The following is a 15730-nucleotide window of genomic DNA, read 5'->3' on the forward strand; positions in this document are numbered from 1 at the left end:
TAGTAGCTACCTGAGGGATTGGGCTGAAGTGGCCAGCCAGGTGATATTTATCAGATTTATTTATTTTTTTAAAATAAAAGCAAATGTATTAGCCTTAGCCACCTGGGGTAGCAAGGGATAACAGATGGGGCAAGGACTAGGCAGACTGAAAAGCCTCGGAAGGAAGAGACTAGAGAAGCATAAATATGGAGGGATAAAGGCTTTGAAAAGCTCCTCTGTAATGAGCGGAATCTAGAAAAGACCTGAGAAGAACTTCAGCCTTCGTTTCTGCCTGATTTCTGGGCTGTGTGCAAGCAGGAAGTGAAAGCTAAGGCAGAGCCGTGAATGGCCTGGCTAAGCCTTGAAGGAGTACTCCCTACATAGGGTATATCAGTAAAGACTGATTTTGGCTTCAGACATTTAAGGAAATCTCTGTCAAATCACTAATTGATCACTAAGCTAATGGAACAGAGACTTCAGGGGGCACTCAATACAAAAAAAGATAATTTTTACAAAAACAGTTTAGAAAAGTCACTAAAAAACTACAACCCACAACAAGCAACAGCAAGTTCTGGGGAGGGGAGAAAATCTGATTTTTCAGAGTTACCACAATGTAATACTCAAGATATCCAGTTATCAACAACAAAAAAATTACTATGCATGCAAAGAAATAAGTATAGTCTATTCACAGCAAAACAAGAAATTAATAGAAACTGCCCCTAAGGGAGCCTAGACATTGGACTTACTAGACAAAACTGTAGATCAACTGTCCCCCTAACTGGTCTGGCCCCTGTCTCCCTCTCTTACCTCACTTTGTACCAGTTTATGCTTTGCTCACTCTCATGAGTCACACTGACCATCCTGTTATTCTTTAGTTCATCAGGCATGTTCCTCTTAGGACTTTAAACATGCTGTGCATTCCCTCTGGAGTGCTCCTCTCCTCCTCCTTTGCACAGCTCACTCTGCACATTCTGGGCTCTGTTCACATTCTACCTCCTCAGAGGCATCTTTTCTGACTTCCTTCTCTACAACAGCTGTGCCCTTCCCCCACCTCCCCACCTACTATCAATTTCTGTTCCCTTTAATTGTTCACATCATCACTCTCTGAAATTATTTTTGGAGTTATTTATTTATGGTAGCTACTTATGTACTTGTTTATTGTATGTCTCCCTCACTAGAATGTAAGCTCCTTGGCAGCAGGTACTTTGTCTGTGTCCTTTAATAAGTATTTATTAAATGAATAAATAAAGTTATACATGTTGAACAAAGAATAAAAACAAGAAAAGCTTAAAAATTTCCTGTGAGGAGTCTCCTTCAGCTCCGAAATTTTTGCTCACCAGTTGTGTAATAAATCTACTAGAGAAAGTCTTTCCACTGACAAGGCTTCAAATAAAGTGACAGGGTAATGTCCGATGCCACGATGGCCTGTTATTTCCATCCTAGGAAAGGAGATCACAGGTGGGGAAGTGAGTGAGCAAACCTCTGTCCCCATTTAAGCAGTTGCTGGGTCAGGGGTGGACAGTGTGTCAGTGAGCTGCAGGCAAAGCTCTCTGGGTGAGCCCCTGTGACCACGAAAGCCAGGCCACTTTTGGTGGCAGTGGGAGAGGTGTCCTTGAGATTTCAAAGTAATCCCATCTTTGGCAGAGGTTGAAAAACAGGGCAGGTAATATAAAAATGTTGCGTGGTATTGCCTTGAGTAAAGAGCAAAGGGACAGTGGACTGACTGCTCTTTGTCTCTTCTTGTTCTGCAGTTTCAGACTCAATCCCCAGAGAAGAATCTCCTCTGATACTGGTAAGGTTCTAAAACTACCTGAGACAAGAAATGATACTTAAGTATTAAGATTATGAACAGCTTATGAACAGCTTTTAATTTACCCACCTATTACCCCCCACTCTCTAGTTTGGTGGCTATAAAGACAACTGCCCACATTCCTGGTGCAGCTTTCTCATGCCAGAGGGGGAAATATAGATTGTGAATCAAAAAAGGTGGGTAAATTAAAATACCACAATCTGCTCTTTCCAAAATTCAGTAGCATTTTTCTTTCATAAGTTTATAATAAATGGGTTTATCCCATTAAACTATTTTTTTTTCTGGATGAAATTGTTTCTAGAACCTGTTACATACATCAACTTTTTCAATATATTAACCACTTAATTTTCTTCTAAAAGATACTACAATGAACTCAGTAACATTTTTCTGAGGTAGTAGGGCATGGTGATTAAGCATACTGCTTCTTGGGACTTCCCTGGTGGTCCAGTGGTAAAGAACCTGCCTTACAATGCAGGGGACTCAGGTTCGATCCCTGGTCAGGAACTAAGATCCCACATGCCTCGGGGCAACTAAGCCCGCATGCCACAACTACTGAGCTCGTGCGCCTCAACTAGAGCCTGCGGGCCGCAAACTACACAGCCCACATGCTCTGGAGCCTGCGTGCCACAACTAGAGAAGAGAAAAACCCGCACGCCACGACTAGAGAGAAGCCTGAGCACTGCAACAAAGAGCCTGTGTGCCGCAATGAAAGATCCTGCATGCCTTAACGAAGATCCCGCATGCTGCAGCTAAGACCCGACGCAGCCTAAAATAAATGATAAACACATTTTTTTTTTTAAAAAGAAAGTTAAAAAAAAAAAAAAGTCTGACTTCTTTTCTGAAGTCAAAGAACTTGGGTTCAAAGCCTGGCTTTGCCACTCACCAGCTGGGCAAGTTAACACTGTGTGCCTCAGCTTCTTTATCTATAAATAGGGATAATACTAGTAGCTGCCTCAGAAGGTTCTTGTAAGGATTAAATGAATTAATACATGGGATGTACTTAGCACACTGCTTAGTATATAGTTCTGCATGGAAAAATGTTAGCTGCTACTGCTATGACTACTATTACTATTATTGTTATAGCAATATTTTTTTTCTTGGTGCCTTAGCTCACTATAAAAGTCTTAAATTACTATAATATGTTACAACCCAATGATACTTATTTAAAGGGTGGAGGGTTATTGGCTTTTACATAAAATGGTCCCAGACTGATTTGCAGGAATGCTTTTATATGCTGTTTTATAGCTTTTCTATTTTCCTTTGTGAGGTCTCTGATTTTCACTTCTACTGTTGTTAATCATTTTTCCTATGTATATCAGTTTCTTTCCACACTTCTTTTGTTACAGGGGTCATAAAAACCAGCAAACCAAGTTTGTTAGGCATGTGTGTTAAGTAAAAGCGAATATATTCTAAACTAAGTTGGAAAAGCTCTCCTATATATGAATAGAGAAAAGAAACTTGACTCCATGGACATCTCATTTGGCCTTTCAGAGGTATTTATTTTTCCTTATTTTCCGATTCTTATATAAATATAAAAAGTTATATGAAAATTAAGTTTCTGGGGAGACAGATGTAACAAAGTTTACACATAAATGTTAAGATTAAAAAGCCTCTAATTTAGTTCAAATAAATACTCACTAAGGTCCTACTATAGCTAGATACTGGAGGAGCAAAAATGAGTGATATGCTTCTAAACCTCAAGAGGTTTGCAATCTAGAGGGGGAGATAAAGCATAAACAATTAATGCCAAGATAATATAGTAAGAGATACCAAAGATATTCACACTGGGTACTATGGGAGCCTAGAGGAAGGGCCCTTAACCTCACCTGGGGTTCCAAGGAAAGTTTCCTGAAGAGGATCACGCCTGAGCTGAACCAGAGGGCAGCCAGGTGAAGAAATGTTGAATGCGCTATTACAAGCATAGGAACAGAAGTCATGAGGTAGGAAAGCAGCATAGTGCTTTTTTGAGAGTATGTAGCTGTGTTTGTGTAAAGAATTAATAATTTGATATTGTTGCGATTAAAAAAAAAAATGAAATGTGAAATGGTGAGAAATGAAGCTAGGAGTTAGACTGAATAGGGGCCAGAGTCAAGAGAGGTTCTCTTATGCCATGCTGAGAGGCTTGGACATTGCTTATAAAGAAATGGGGAGCCATTAATAAAACTTTAAGGAGAAAAATGGCAATTTTCAGACTTTCCTTTTAGATGTATAACTGAGACAGCATTGTAAAAGACAGAGAAAAGCTAGAAAAGACTGGAGGAAGGGAGACAAGTTAGGTGTCAGTTGCAATTAATAAACTAGAGATAGTAAAGCCTGAATGAGGGCAAGGTAGTAGTTATGGTGAGGTGGAGAGGGTTCCAGATGTAGTTTGAAGATAAAATTGGATGATCCTGGTGATTTATTAGATGAAGGGGGTCCAAGATTGAAAGGAATCAAGGATGACTATCAGATTTTAGGCCTTGAATTACTGGTTAAATGAGAGTACAATTAAGGGGAGAGAGAAAGAGGACAGTGTTTGGTTTTTCTTGTTGTTGTCGTTTTGTTTTTTAAATTTAAGTTTGCTTTTGTTTTTTTCTTTTTTAAATAGTGGGCATATGAAGATTAATTAGTTCAGGTTAAATTTGAGTTAAATAATGTAGAAGTCAGAATTGAAGATATCAGTTTTAGAGTAATTAACAAATAGAAGCAAGAGAGCAGATAAGAAGTCCTAGGAAAATGTGTGAAAAGAAGAGCAGCAGAAAAAAAAAAAAAGAGCAGCAGAACAAGAGTGGGGTGGGACATTGGCATGCCAGTGCTTAAAGAGGGATAGAGGAGGCTAGCCTGTGAGGGAACCTGGGACAGCACACTGAGAGGTACAAGGAGAGGACAGTGCCATGAAAGCCAAGGATGAGTTTCAGATGCGCTGGTCAGTAAAGAAGCTAAACGCAACTTGTATCAGCTGCATTTTGTGAGCACCCACTACACATCTGGTGCTGTTTCATACAGTGTTATCTCCTTTAATCTGTTACCCATGTGCTATAGATGACAAATCTGAAGTTCAGCGAAGATGTATAACTTACCCAAGGTCATAGGGTGAGCTGGCAGAACTGGGATCTGAACCCAGGTCTGCAGGATTACAAAGCCCATGTTCTTAACTCTGCTGGAGTAAAAGAACTTCTTCAGGATGCAACTTTATAGTATCATAATAAGGACTGCTATATATTGCTTTTCCAAGAGGCATATCTTAAAACTATCTGATAATCTCAAAGAAATAATATTCAAGGAGGTCACTATACATTTGATCACTTTAATCAAAACATCCTTTTTTCAGTGATGTATTTCTTGAAATATTTTTATTTCATAAATATTACACTTGTCAAATCATGAGAACAATAAAGTACAACACAAGGCAATCCACTCATTAAGGCACTGCTCCAATAAAGCCAAAAGGAAGGTCCTAGACGGACGAGTTAATGTCCTTCAGAGGAAAGCTAAGCACCCTGGACTTAGACACCTGAGTCTTCTTAGCTTTCTCACAAATGCTACTACTGGTCTCAAGGAAAATCAGAAAGGATATGCACAGTTCAGCAAAAACCTACCACAAACATGAAATTAATTAGAATAGTTATTCTATAGAAGGTTTATTTTAGATGATAAATTATTATCCATTTAAAGATAGAGAATAAGAAAGTCACAGTGCTATTATAAAAGTTGTAATTTTCCTATTTCCCACTAGAGGAAGCAATAGCATTGCTCTTACCATTTGGTGGATAAAAGACGGCATATTCTTCTAGTCCTAGTTTCCCTGTAAGAGAAAACCAGAGAGAGTTCCAATATGATTAGATAAAATAGAAAAAACTTTAAAAATTAATTTTGTGAATATACTAAAAATTAATGGAATTTAAAAAACTACTATAGTACAATCTCCTTTCATTTCATTTTATGATATGGAATTAATTTGAAAATATGCCAGCCAATCTTTTGGTATTAGCAAATCCTTTCATCAATTAAAGTCAATAATATAAACTTAAGCACTACAAGGTAAGTGATACAAAATAATTAAAAGAACAAACGTTTTCAAGCTCCTTAAGCACTTAAGAAGAGCAGCATCTATTTGTAAGCCTAGAATTGTTGTGTTAATTATACGTAATTCTAGTCTAGTCATTAAAGTAAGTCCTAAGCTTTGCAACACCTCATTAGTTTACATTTTTATGGAATGAGCTAAAAAGTTAAAATTAAATGTCTTTCACTGTATGGTGGTAATATTTTCTGAATTCCTAAACAATTGATATGGTCTGAGAATGAGGCTAAATATTTGAAATCAGGATTATCTCAGAAAATTAAAGTATATTCACCATAATTAAATGTTTAAGTGAGTTTTAAAAAGTTTTTCCTCAAAACTTTTAAAGGTCTGAGTTTTTTCCCACCTTCTACTGAGGTGGGAAAAAGTAGGTAGCTCTTATCTGGACAGTTTTTCTAACACTGTTGAGTCTACTGAAAAGTCACATGCATTTTTGCACTTGGCTCTAAGGTAAGATTTTTAATTAAAAAATTTTTTTTTGGTTGGGAATGGTGGGAGAGAGGAAATGAAGAACTGCATGAGCAGTTTAGGTTAGGGTGGAGACAACAAGGATTGATCTTGTGAGTAAGAAGAGAATGAAATGATAGATGGGTAGGTAGGTAGACGGATGGATGATAGAGAATACCTGCTGGGTACTCAATACTGGGCTAGGTGCTGAGAGGTGAACAGAGTAGATATAAGATATGGTGTCTGAACCATGTGGCTTATAATCCAGACTAAAACAGGAAACATTAAGATATGTTTGCTAAATTTTCTGGCACAGGCTTTAAGTGCTTTAGAGGTTTAGAGGAGAGGGAAATTGATGATGGGTTGGTGGACTTGGTGAGTGTGAGACAATGGAAAATGTGCATTGGTCTCTGCCCCTGGTTGCTGGCACAGAGCTCCTGAAACCCTTGTACTTTCCTAACTGATAAGAGCATTAGGAGCATCTCTCATTCTAATATTGGTCTTTGATGCTGTCCCTGACACAAGGCTTCTGAAACCCGTGCAAATTCCTAAATGATAAGAGCATTAGGAGCATCTTTTATCCTATTGGGGTGACTCTGAGTGGGCTTCTGAATGGGCGCTGGTCACCAGAAAGACCAAGCCTTGATTAGAAGCCCCACCCCCTCATACTCCAGAGGGACTGGAAATGGAGTTTAATAATTGATCATGCCTCTGTGAGGAAGACTCCATAAAACCCCAAAAGTAGGGGGTTTGAAGAGCTTCTAGGTAGGCAAACACATCAACACTGGGAAGAAGATGCACTCCAACTCCATGGGGACAGAAGCTTCTATGCTTGTGACCCTCCCAGACGTAGCCCTATGTATCTCTTCATCTGGTTGTTCATTTGTATTCTTTATCATATCCTTTAACAAACTGGTGAATGTAAGTACGTGTTTCCCTGAGTTCTGTGGGCCTCTCTAGTAAATCAGTCAAACCCAAGGAGAGGGTTGTTGGAACTTCCAATCTAAAGCCAGTTGGTCAGAACAGGTGATAACCTAAACTTGTGACTGGTGTCTGAAGTGTGTGTGTCTGTGTGTGTGTGTGTGTATGTGAGAACTGAGTCCTTAACCTGTGGGAATCTGACAGCATCTCTAGGTAGACAGTGTTAGAACTGAGTTAAACTGTAGGATACCCAGGTGGTGTCAAGACTAGCTTGTTATTGTGGTTATTGGTCCCCACATATGTGCGACCAAAAGTGTCAGAAGTGAAGTGCTTTGTGTGAGTAGTAATTTAAAAACACAGGAGCAAAACACAGTAGGAAAGAATTGGGTTTTTCCCTACATAGAAGGAAATAATCTGAGTTTTTCTGATACTGTGAGAAATAGGCTAGTTCTTCAAGAACCTATGATTTTGGGGGCAGAGGAGTGGGAATCCTTCCATGTTTAGGGAATATATAGAGGCTTAGAATGAAAATGGGGTAATGTGGAATAAACAGAGAATCAAAGTTAGCTAGGTTAAGACAGGATCAACTGATGGAGGGCTGAATTAAAATTTGGCTGAATTTAGAGGTAAGTCCATTAGGTAAGTTCTATAATCAGTTTTTCAGCAGATGATGTGAAAGAAACAAACAAGTAAACCAAATGTCTCTATCAATTCAGTATAGAAGCAATGTAACCAAGAGAGTCCCCAAGTGGGGGGAGCCTGATCCCAGCACTGGGAATGTGGGCCTGTCTTAGGGCAGGGGTTGTAGTAATCAGGCAGACAGTTGGACTTAGGAGATACAGGACAAACAGCATCTTTCTTTATGGGAACAGCAGAATGACCATACACAATAGGCTTATAAGCTTTCAGTGCTGGGTGTTCACTACTTAATAAAAAGGAGAAATTGGGGAAAGGCTTCCAGCTGAAATTAGTTCAATTGCCAGGTGATAGCAGGATACTGAAATAGCATTATCTTGTAGGCAGCTAGTGATAAAGAGAAGAAAGCACTAAAATAGAATTAAGAAAGCTAATAGCATATAAATTATATCAAACTTCAAGTGTGGTGTAACATTTTGAGAGAAGGAATAAAGAAAGCCAAAAAAAAAAAAAAAAGAAAAAGCAAATTCAACTGATAAACTCATAGTTAGAAGGGTAAATAAAAGTCAACAGATATGGCAAAAACAGCAACAGAGGAGAGAGCAAACAGGAAAAATAAAGAAGTAATTTTAAACGTTGTTTTTGGGAACCATTTTCCTGTGATCTGCGATAAGTGGCTTGGGCACTGATTTAAGTGGGAGTGAAAGATGGTTAAAATAACCTGAGAGACATCTTATTAAATAACTTACAACACAAATTTTGACAACTAATATATGCTATAAAATAAGCAGTCTTGGCATGACTGCTATCTACCAAGTGTTAAAGAATACTTCCTTTATATACTAAAATTTTACCTCTTATATATGATTTCGGTGGTGAAGCACTGCTGTATGCAAAGTGACCCAACACAGATGTATCTCGGGAGAAACAAAGTAATACCTGGGTACAACATTGGAAAAAACAATTAAGCACTGGTTTTTTTCCTTTAATTTATTTTTTATTGAAATATGGTTGAATTACAATGTTGTGTTAACTTGTGTAGTTTTTATTTTATTTTTTTAAAACATCTTTATTGAAGTATAACTGCTTTACAATGTTGTGTTAGTTTCTGCTGTATAACAAAGTGAATCAGCTATACATATACATATATTCCCATATCCCTTCCCTCTTGCGTCTCCCTCCCACCCTCCCTATCCCACCCCTCTAGATGGTTACAAAGTACAGAGCTGATCTCCCAGTGCTACGCAACTGCTTCCCACTAGCTATCTATTTTACATTTGGTAGTGTATATGTAAGTTCATGCCACTCTCTCACTTCGTTCCAGCTTACCCTTCCCCCTCCCTGTGTCCTCAAGTCCATTCTCTATGTCTGCGTCTTTACTCCTGTCCTGCCCCTAGGTTCTTCAGAACCACTTTTTTTTTTTTGGATTCCATATATATGTAAGCACTGTTTTATAACAGGTAGTTCATTGCTACTTCTGCTTGAGAGGCACTGAGGTAGAATCTTTCAAGTTCAGTACTGTGCCTCTCAATGGGAAGAGTGCCCTCTATTGGTGCACCTATGGTAAGTGTTACAGTAGATACCAAGTGTGATGGGCAAAGTTCATCAAAAGATTTCTCACTGTTAGTCACCTAAACCTTAAACAACAGCAGAAAATGCAAGTTACTAACGACCAGTTGATTCTTTTTTTTTTAACATCTTTATTGGAGTATAATTGCTTTACAATGGTGTGTTAGTTTCTGCTTTATAACAAAGTGAATCAGTTATACATATACATATGTTCCCATATCTCTTCCCTCTTGCGTCTCCCTCCCTCCCTCCCTCCCTATCCCACCCCTCTAGGTGGTCACAAAGCACTGAGCTGATCTCCCTGTGCTATGAGGCTGCTTCCCACTAGCTATCTATTTTACATTTGGTAGTATATCTAAGTCCATGCCACTCTCTCACTTCGTCCCAGCTTACCCTTCCCCCTCCCCATGTCCTCAAGTCCATTCTCTACGTCTGTGTCTTTATTCCTGTCCTGCCCCTAGGTTCTTCATTACCATTTTTTTTTTTTTTTTAGATTCCATATATATGTGTTAGCATACGGTATTTGTTTTTCTCTTTCTGACTTACTTCACTCTGTATGACCGACTCTAGGTCCATCCACCTCACTACAAATAACTCAATTTCGTTTCTCTTTATGGTTGAGTAATATTCCATTGTATATATGTGCCACATCTTCTTTATCCATTCATCTGTCGATGGACACTTAGGTTGCTTCCACGTCCTGGCTATTGTAAATAGAGCTGCAATGAACATTGTGGTACATGACTCTTTTTGAATTATGGTTTTCTCAGGGTATATGCCCAGTAGTGGCATTGCTGGGTCATATAGTAGTTCTATTTTTAGTTTTTTAAGGAACCTCCATACTGTTCTCCATAGTGGCTGTATCAATTTACATTCCCATCAACAGTGCAAGGGGTTTCCCTTTTCTCCACACCCTCTCCAGCATTTATTGTTTGTAGATTTTTTGATGATGGCCATTCTGACTGGTGTGAGGTGATACCTCACTGTAGTTTTGATTTGCATTTCTCTAATGATTAGTGATGCTGACCAGTTGATTCTTTTAGTGTATTTTTAATCTGGAAAAAAGAACCAACTTGAAGAAATTTAATAAGATAAGAAATGTAGGGGGGGGAACCTAGGTAACTACGATGGCACAGAGCAGTTTGAAAAGTGCAGGAAAATGGAACTAGGCTCATTGCTGGGATGCAGCAGCTGGCAGTGGGCACGTCAGGGTGGGAGGGAAGGCAACTCATGGTATCTAGAAGGGATTAGCAGCAGTAGAACAAGTGGCAGCCCAACACAGGTTAGAAGCTGGTTGTCCTGACCAGCAGGTAGATATGGCAACTCTACCTGGAGAGGAAAATAGGTAGGGCAGAAAGTCAAAATCAAAGATGTCCAGTAGGAGGAACTGGATTGTTGATACCAGCCTGGAGGCAGGGAACCAATCCCCAGGAAGGTGATTAGTGACAGGAAATCTAGGTCCTGGTATTAGAAGTCCTGGGATTCAAAAGATGTTACTGAGAAAAGAATTCAGAAATAACAGAAAAAGGCAGAAGCCCAGTTAACAGAACTGGGGAACAAAATCAGGGCTGGACTAGCAGCAGGAGTGAATGGAGAGGGAACCATGAGCTCAAGACACAAGAAAGGGGCCCAGCTTTAGAAACAGGATAGATATGGAGACTGGGCATCAGTCAGGCGCAGTGGTGAGATGCGTACCAACCATTGCTCTGATTTATTTTTATATTTTAAAAGACTATGCAAGCAATACATGTTTATGATAAAAATTAGAAAAAAAATTAGAAATAGAGATAATTAAAAAATGGAGAAAGAACACCCACAATCCCACCAGTGTTAATATTTTGATGTATATCCTTCCGGGCTGTTCTTATACATACATACATAAATTTTTCCAACAAAATAGGATTATGCATACTGTTCTTTACTCTACTTTCTCTCAGTATTATAAAATAAGGGATTTCCCTGGTGGCACAGTGGTTAAGAATCCACCTGCCAATGCAGGGGACACAGGTTCGATCCCTGGTCCGGGAAGATCCCACATGCTATGGAGCAACTAACCCCATGTGCCACAACTACTGAGCCTGTGCTCTAGAGCCCATGAGCCACAACTACTGAGCCCACGTGACACAACTACTGAAGACCGCATGCCTTGTGCTCCACAACAAGAGAAGCCACTGCAATGAGAAGCCCGCACACCGCAACGAAGTGTAGCCCCCGCTCGCCGCAACTAGAGAAAGCCCATGCGTAGCAACAAAGACCCAACACAGCCAAAATTTTAAAAATAAATAAAGTAAATAAATCTGTAAAAAAAAATTATAAAATAAGTATTTTATACCCACATTTTTTAATGCTGCAGAATAATCCACTATACAGATGAACAATAGTTTATTTAACCTGTTTTTTTATTGTTGAACATTTAATTATTTCCACTTTTCCCCAGCTATAAACAATGTTGCAGTGAACTTCCTTACAGCTAAATATTTATGTACACCTTTATTTAAATTCTTAAAACTGGACTAGCGGGCTTCCCTGGTGGCGCTGTGGTTGAGGGTCTGCCTGCCAGTGCAGGGGACACGGGTTCGAGCCCTGGTCTGGTAAGATCCCACATGCCGCGGAGCGGCTGGGCCCGTGAGCCACAATTACTGAGCCTGCGCGTCTGGAGCCTGTGCTCCCCAACAGGAGGGGCCGCGATAGTGAGAGGCCTGCGCACCGCGATGAAGAGTGGCCCCCGCTTGCCGCAACTGGAGAAGGCCCTCGCACAGAAACGAAGACCCAACACAGCCATAAATAAATAAATAAATTAATTAATTAATTAAAAAAAAAAACTGGACTAGCTGTCTGGTCAAAGTGATGGGTATTTTAAATGTAAAACTTTTGATACATGTTGCCAATTTTGATACATGATCCAATTTTGTATCTGTAATGAAGTGATAGTTCAACCTCCAGAAAGGTTTTGTTTTAGTTTTTAACATAGACAGCAGTAGGATAGTGCACATTTTCTCTTATTCTCATCAAAGTGGTTTATTATCATCTTATAGGTAAAAAATGGCATAGTGCTTTAATTACTAATGAGATTGAACACCTTTCCATTTGCATTTCTTTTGTTATTTTCCAGTTTATCATCTTAGTACATTTTAAAATTAACATTTTTTAAATTATTGATTTGTTTAAATTTTTATATATTAAGGATGCTAAACTTTGGTCTAATTGTATATTATAAATGGCTTTGCTCAATAATTTGTTAATTATTTTTGACACAGAGATATTTTACATTTTTATATGCTCAAATCTACCAATACTTTCATGCTTAGAAAGTCCCTTCCCACATTTATAATGTTGTCTATATATTCACCTAAATTATGAAAGCCATTGTTGTTTTTCATCAAATATTTCTGGTTCTTCCCCTTTGGGAACATATGTTAGCTTATCTTTTCTGGCCACTTTGGTGTTAGGTGTGGTCATGTGATTTGCTCTTTACTCAATGAAAGAGATACATGTCACTTGAAAGTTTCTGAACAGAAGCTTCAAGAACCAGAGTAGTTAACCAGGTTCCCTCTTTCCCCCTGCATGGAAACCACCGGTGTTCCAGATAGTGGGTATGACATCAGCCTGGGTCCTGGAGTGAGGATGACACAGAGCTACATCCCCATCCTATCTGGGATGGACATAACCATGAGCAGGAGATAAACCTTTGCTGTTTTAAGACACTGAGATTTTGGATTTACATGTTGCCACAGTATAATCTAGTGCATCCTGACTAAAACAGGAAATTTTGTCTAGCATTTTTGATAGATTCATTTTGTGGTAAAATCATTAACCCATCTGGAATTTATTTTGAAACTAGACTGCTGGAATTCAAATTCTAGCCCTACCATGTACTAGTTGTGTGACACTGGGAAAGTTCCTGGACTTCTTGGTGTCTCAGTTTCCTCTCTGCACACAATAATAATACCTACATCAAAGTCTATTGTGGGGATTAATTAATATACATAAAGTGCATAAAGCAGTGCCTAGCACATGGTATTATTACAATGTTAGCTGCAATTACTACTACCACTACTACTATTAAATTTTATTCTATATTCTGTAGTTCCTCCCCCCCCCACCAGTATATTTAATTTTGGGTTTGTTTTTATTTCTATGGTTTAAGATTATCATGTTTCTTCACCTTGAAATTTTGTTTATCCTCATTTCTGGAAAATTCTCAGACACTATCTTTTTGAATGATGCCTCTCTCACATTCTCTATTCACTTCTACCTGATTCCTGTAGATGTAAGATTGACCGACACTTATTCAACCTGCCATATCTCTTAATTACTTTCATCCCTCTATGCTCCATTCTGGATAACTTCCTCAGACTTTTATTTTAATCAGTATACTAATTCTTTCTTTTTGTTTCTACTATGTACCAGGTACTGTTACAGCTGCTTGGTGCTTGGGATACAACAAAGGAAACAGACAAACAAATAAATAAAAAACCTCTCTTGTGGAGCTTAATTATGGTGGGGGGTAATAAATAGCAAACATTATAAATACTTATATCATATAATGTATTAGGTGGGAAGTGCTATTGGGAAAAAAGCAAAGGCGAAATGGGGAAGGGTGATTGCCACTTTAAAGAGGATGGTCAGGGTGGGCTTCACTGAGAAGGTAACATCTGATCAAAGACTTGAAAGAACTTGAGGAAGTCAACATAGATATCTGGAGGAAGGGCACACCAGGCAGAAGAACCAATAACTGCAAAGGTGCTAAGGCAGGAGTATGCCTGATGTACTGGAGTAACAGCATGGATACAAGTGTGGCTGGAGCAGATGAGTAGAAAGAGATATATGAGAGAGGTAAAAAGAGGCCAAATTATGCAAGGCATTGTGGGCCATTGTCAGGATATTGGCTTTTATTGGAAGTGAAATGGAGATCCACTGCGGGGTTTTCAGCAGAGGAGTGAAATGACCTAATTTATTTTACAAGGATCACTCTAGCCACTGTGAAGAGAATTGGCCATGGGGGACAAGGGCAGAAGCAGGGAGGCCCTATAGAAGACCATTGACAGTGGCTGGGACTAAGATGGTAGCAGTATGTAGTGGTCACTGGGATGTGCCACCCAGATCCCTCTTCAGGAATAAAGGATTTATGTTGCCTGGCTCTTTATTTTCCATTATATATTCCAAATGATTACTTCTCATATTGAAAAGAGTAAATGATTTCAATATTTTATTTCATAAACAGGCATTTAATTGAATTATAGTTCTAATGGTTTTCAGTTAATTCCTTTGAATTTCTATATTTGATAATAATTTTGTATCCTTTCTGGTATCTATCATTTTATTTTTCTTATCTTATTCATTGGCTAGAAATTCCAAAATGACTCATGTTCTTTCCTTGCTTTAGTGGGAACATCTCTAATATTTCAACATTAAATAACATTAACTTACATTAAGATGGCAAATGTTGGTTTCACAAAAATATTATTCATAAGTCAATAAAATACACTTCCATTCTAGTGTATAAAGAGTTAGTACAAAAAAAGGATGTTAGGTTTCATAAAAATGTGAATATACTTAACACTGCTGAATTGTACACTTAGAAATGGTTAAAATAGTAAATTTTATAAAGCGGTTTTTTTACCACAATTTTAAAAAATAAATGTTATTCAATATGTTTGGGGCATCTACTGACATAATCATATAGTTTTTTTATTGAGATGTAATTGACATATAACATTATATTAGTTTCAGGTATACAAAATAATGATTCAATATTTGTATATATTGTGAAATTATCATAATCATTTTTATTTTTAGACCTATAAATGTGATAAATATTTGCCAATAATTTAGTAAATCATTAGGTTCTAAAAAATTCTAAATCCATGAAATGTTATCAAACCAGTAAATAATATTAGTCTCTTCTCTTGTCAAACCTTCCAGTACCACTGTGGCCTCCAAGGATACCTACACCTTAATCCCTACAACCTGTGGACATGCTAACTTACATGACAAAAGGAATTTTGCAGATGTGATTAAACTGAAGGTCTTTAGATAATCAGATTGTTTTAGATTATCTCATTAGGCCCAGTGTAATCACAAGAATCCTCATAAATGAAAAAGAGAGGCAGCATAGTCAGAAAAAGAGAGATTTGAAGATGCTGTCTGCTGGCTTTGAAGATGGAGAAAGGGATCATGAGCCAAGGAATGCAGATGTACCCAACAAGATGGAAAAGGCAAGGGAATGTACTCTTCTCCAGAGCCTCCAGAAGGAACACAGACAGCCCTGACAAGAGCTTGATTTTAGCCCACTAATGCCCATTTCA

The 15730-nt window shown here is 38.3% G+C and overlaps 1 protein-coding gene across 4 annotated transcripts in view; it reads right to left on the bottom strand.

Annotated features, from left to right (window-relative positions):
- TBC1D19 (TBC1 domain family member 19) overlaps window positions 1–15730 on the bottom strand; it is a 161836-nt gene that overhangs the window by 29786 nt on the left and 116320 nt on the right. For all 4 annotated transcript variants that reach the window (XM_036852005.1, XM_036852007.1, XM_036852006.1 and 1 more), the window contains 2 exons: window positions 8708–8792; window positions 5529–5573 (listed from right to left, as the gene is read on the bottom strand). In XM_036852005.1, the coding sequence (XP_036707900.1) occupies window positions 5529–5573; window positions 8708–8792 (130 nt within the window). The remainder of the gene's footprint in view (window positions 1–5528; window positions 5574–8707; window positions 8793–15730) is intronic.

Source organism: Balaenoptera musculus, chromosome 5 (genome assembly GCF_009873245.2).
Source record: "Balaenoptera musculus isolate JJ_BM4_2016_0621 chromosome 5, mBalMus1.pri.v3, whole genome shotgun sequence".
NCBI classification, from domain to species: Eukaryota; Metazoa; Chordata; class Mammalia; order Artiodactyla; family Balaenopteridae; genus Balaenoptera; species Balaenoptera musculus.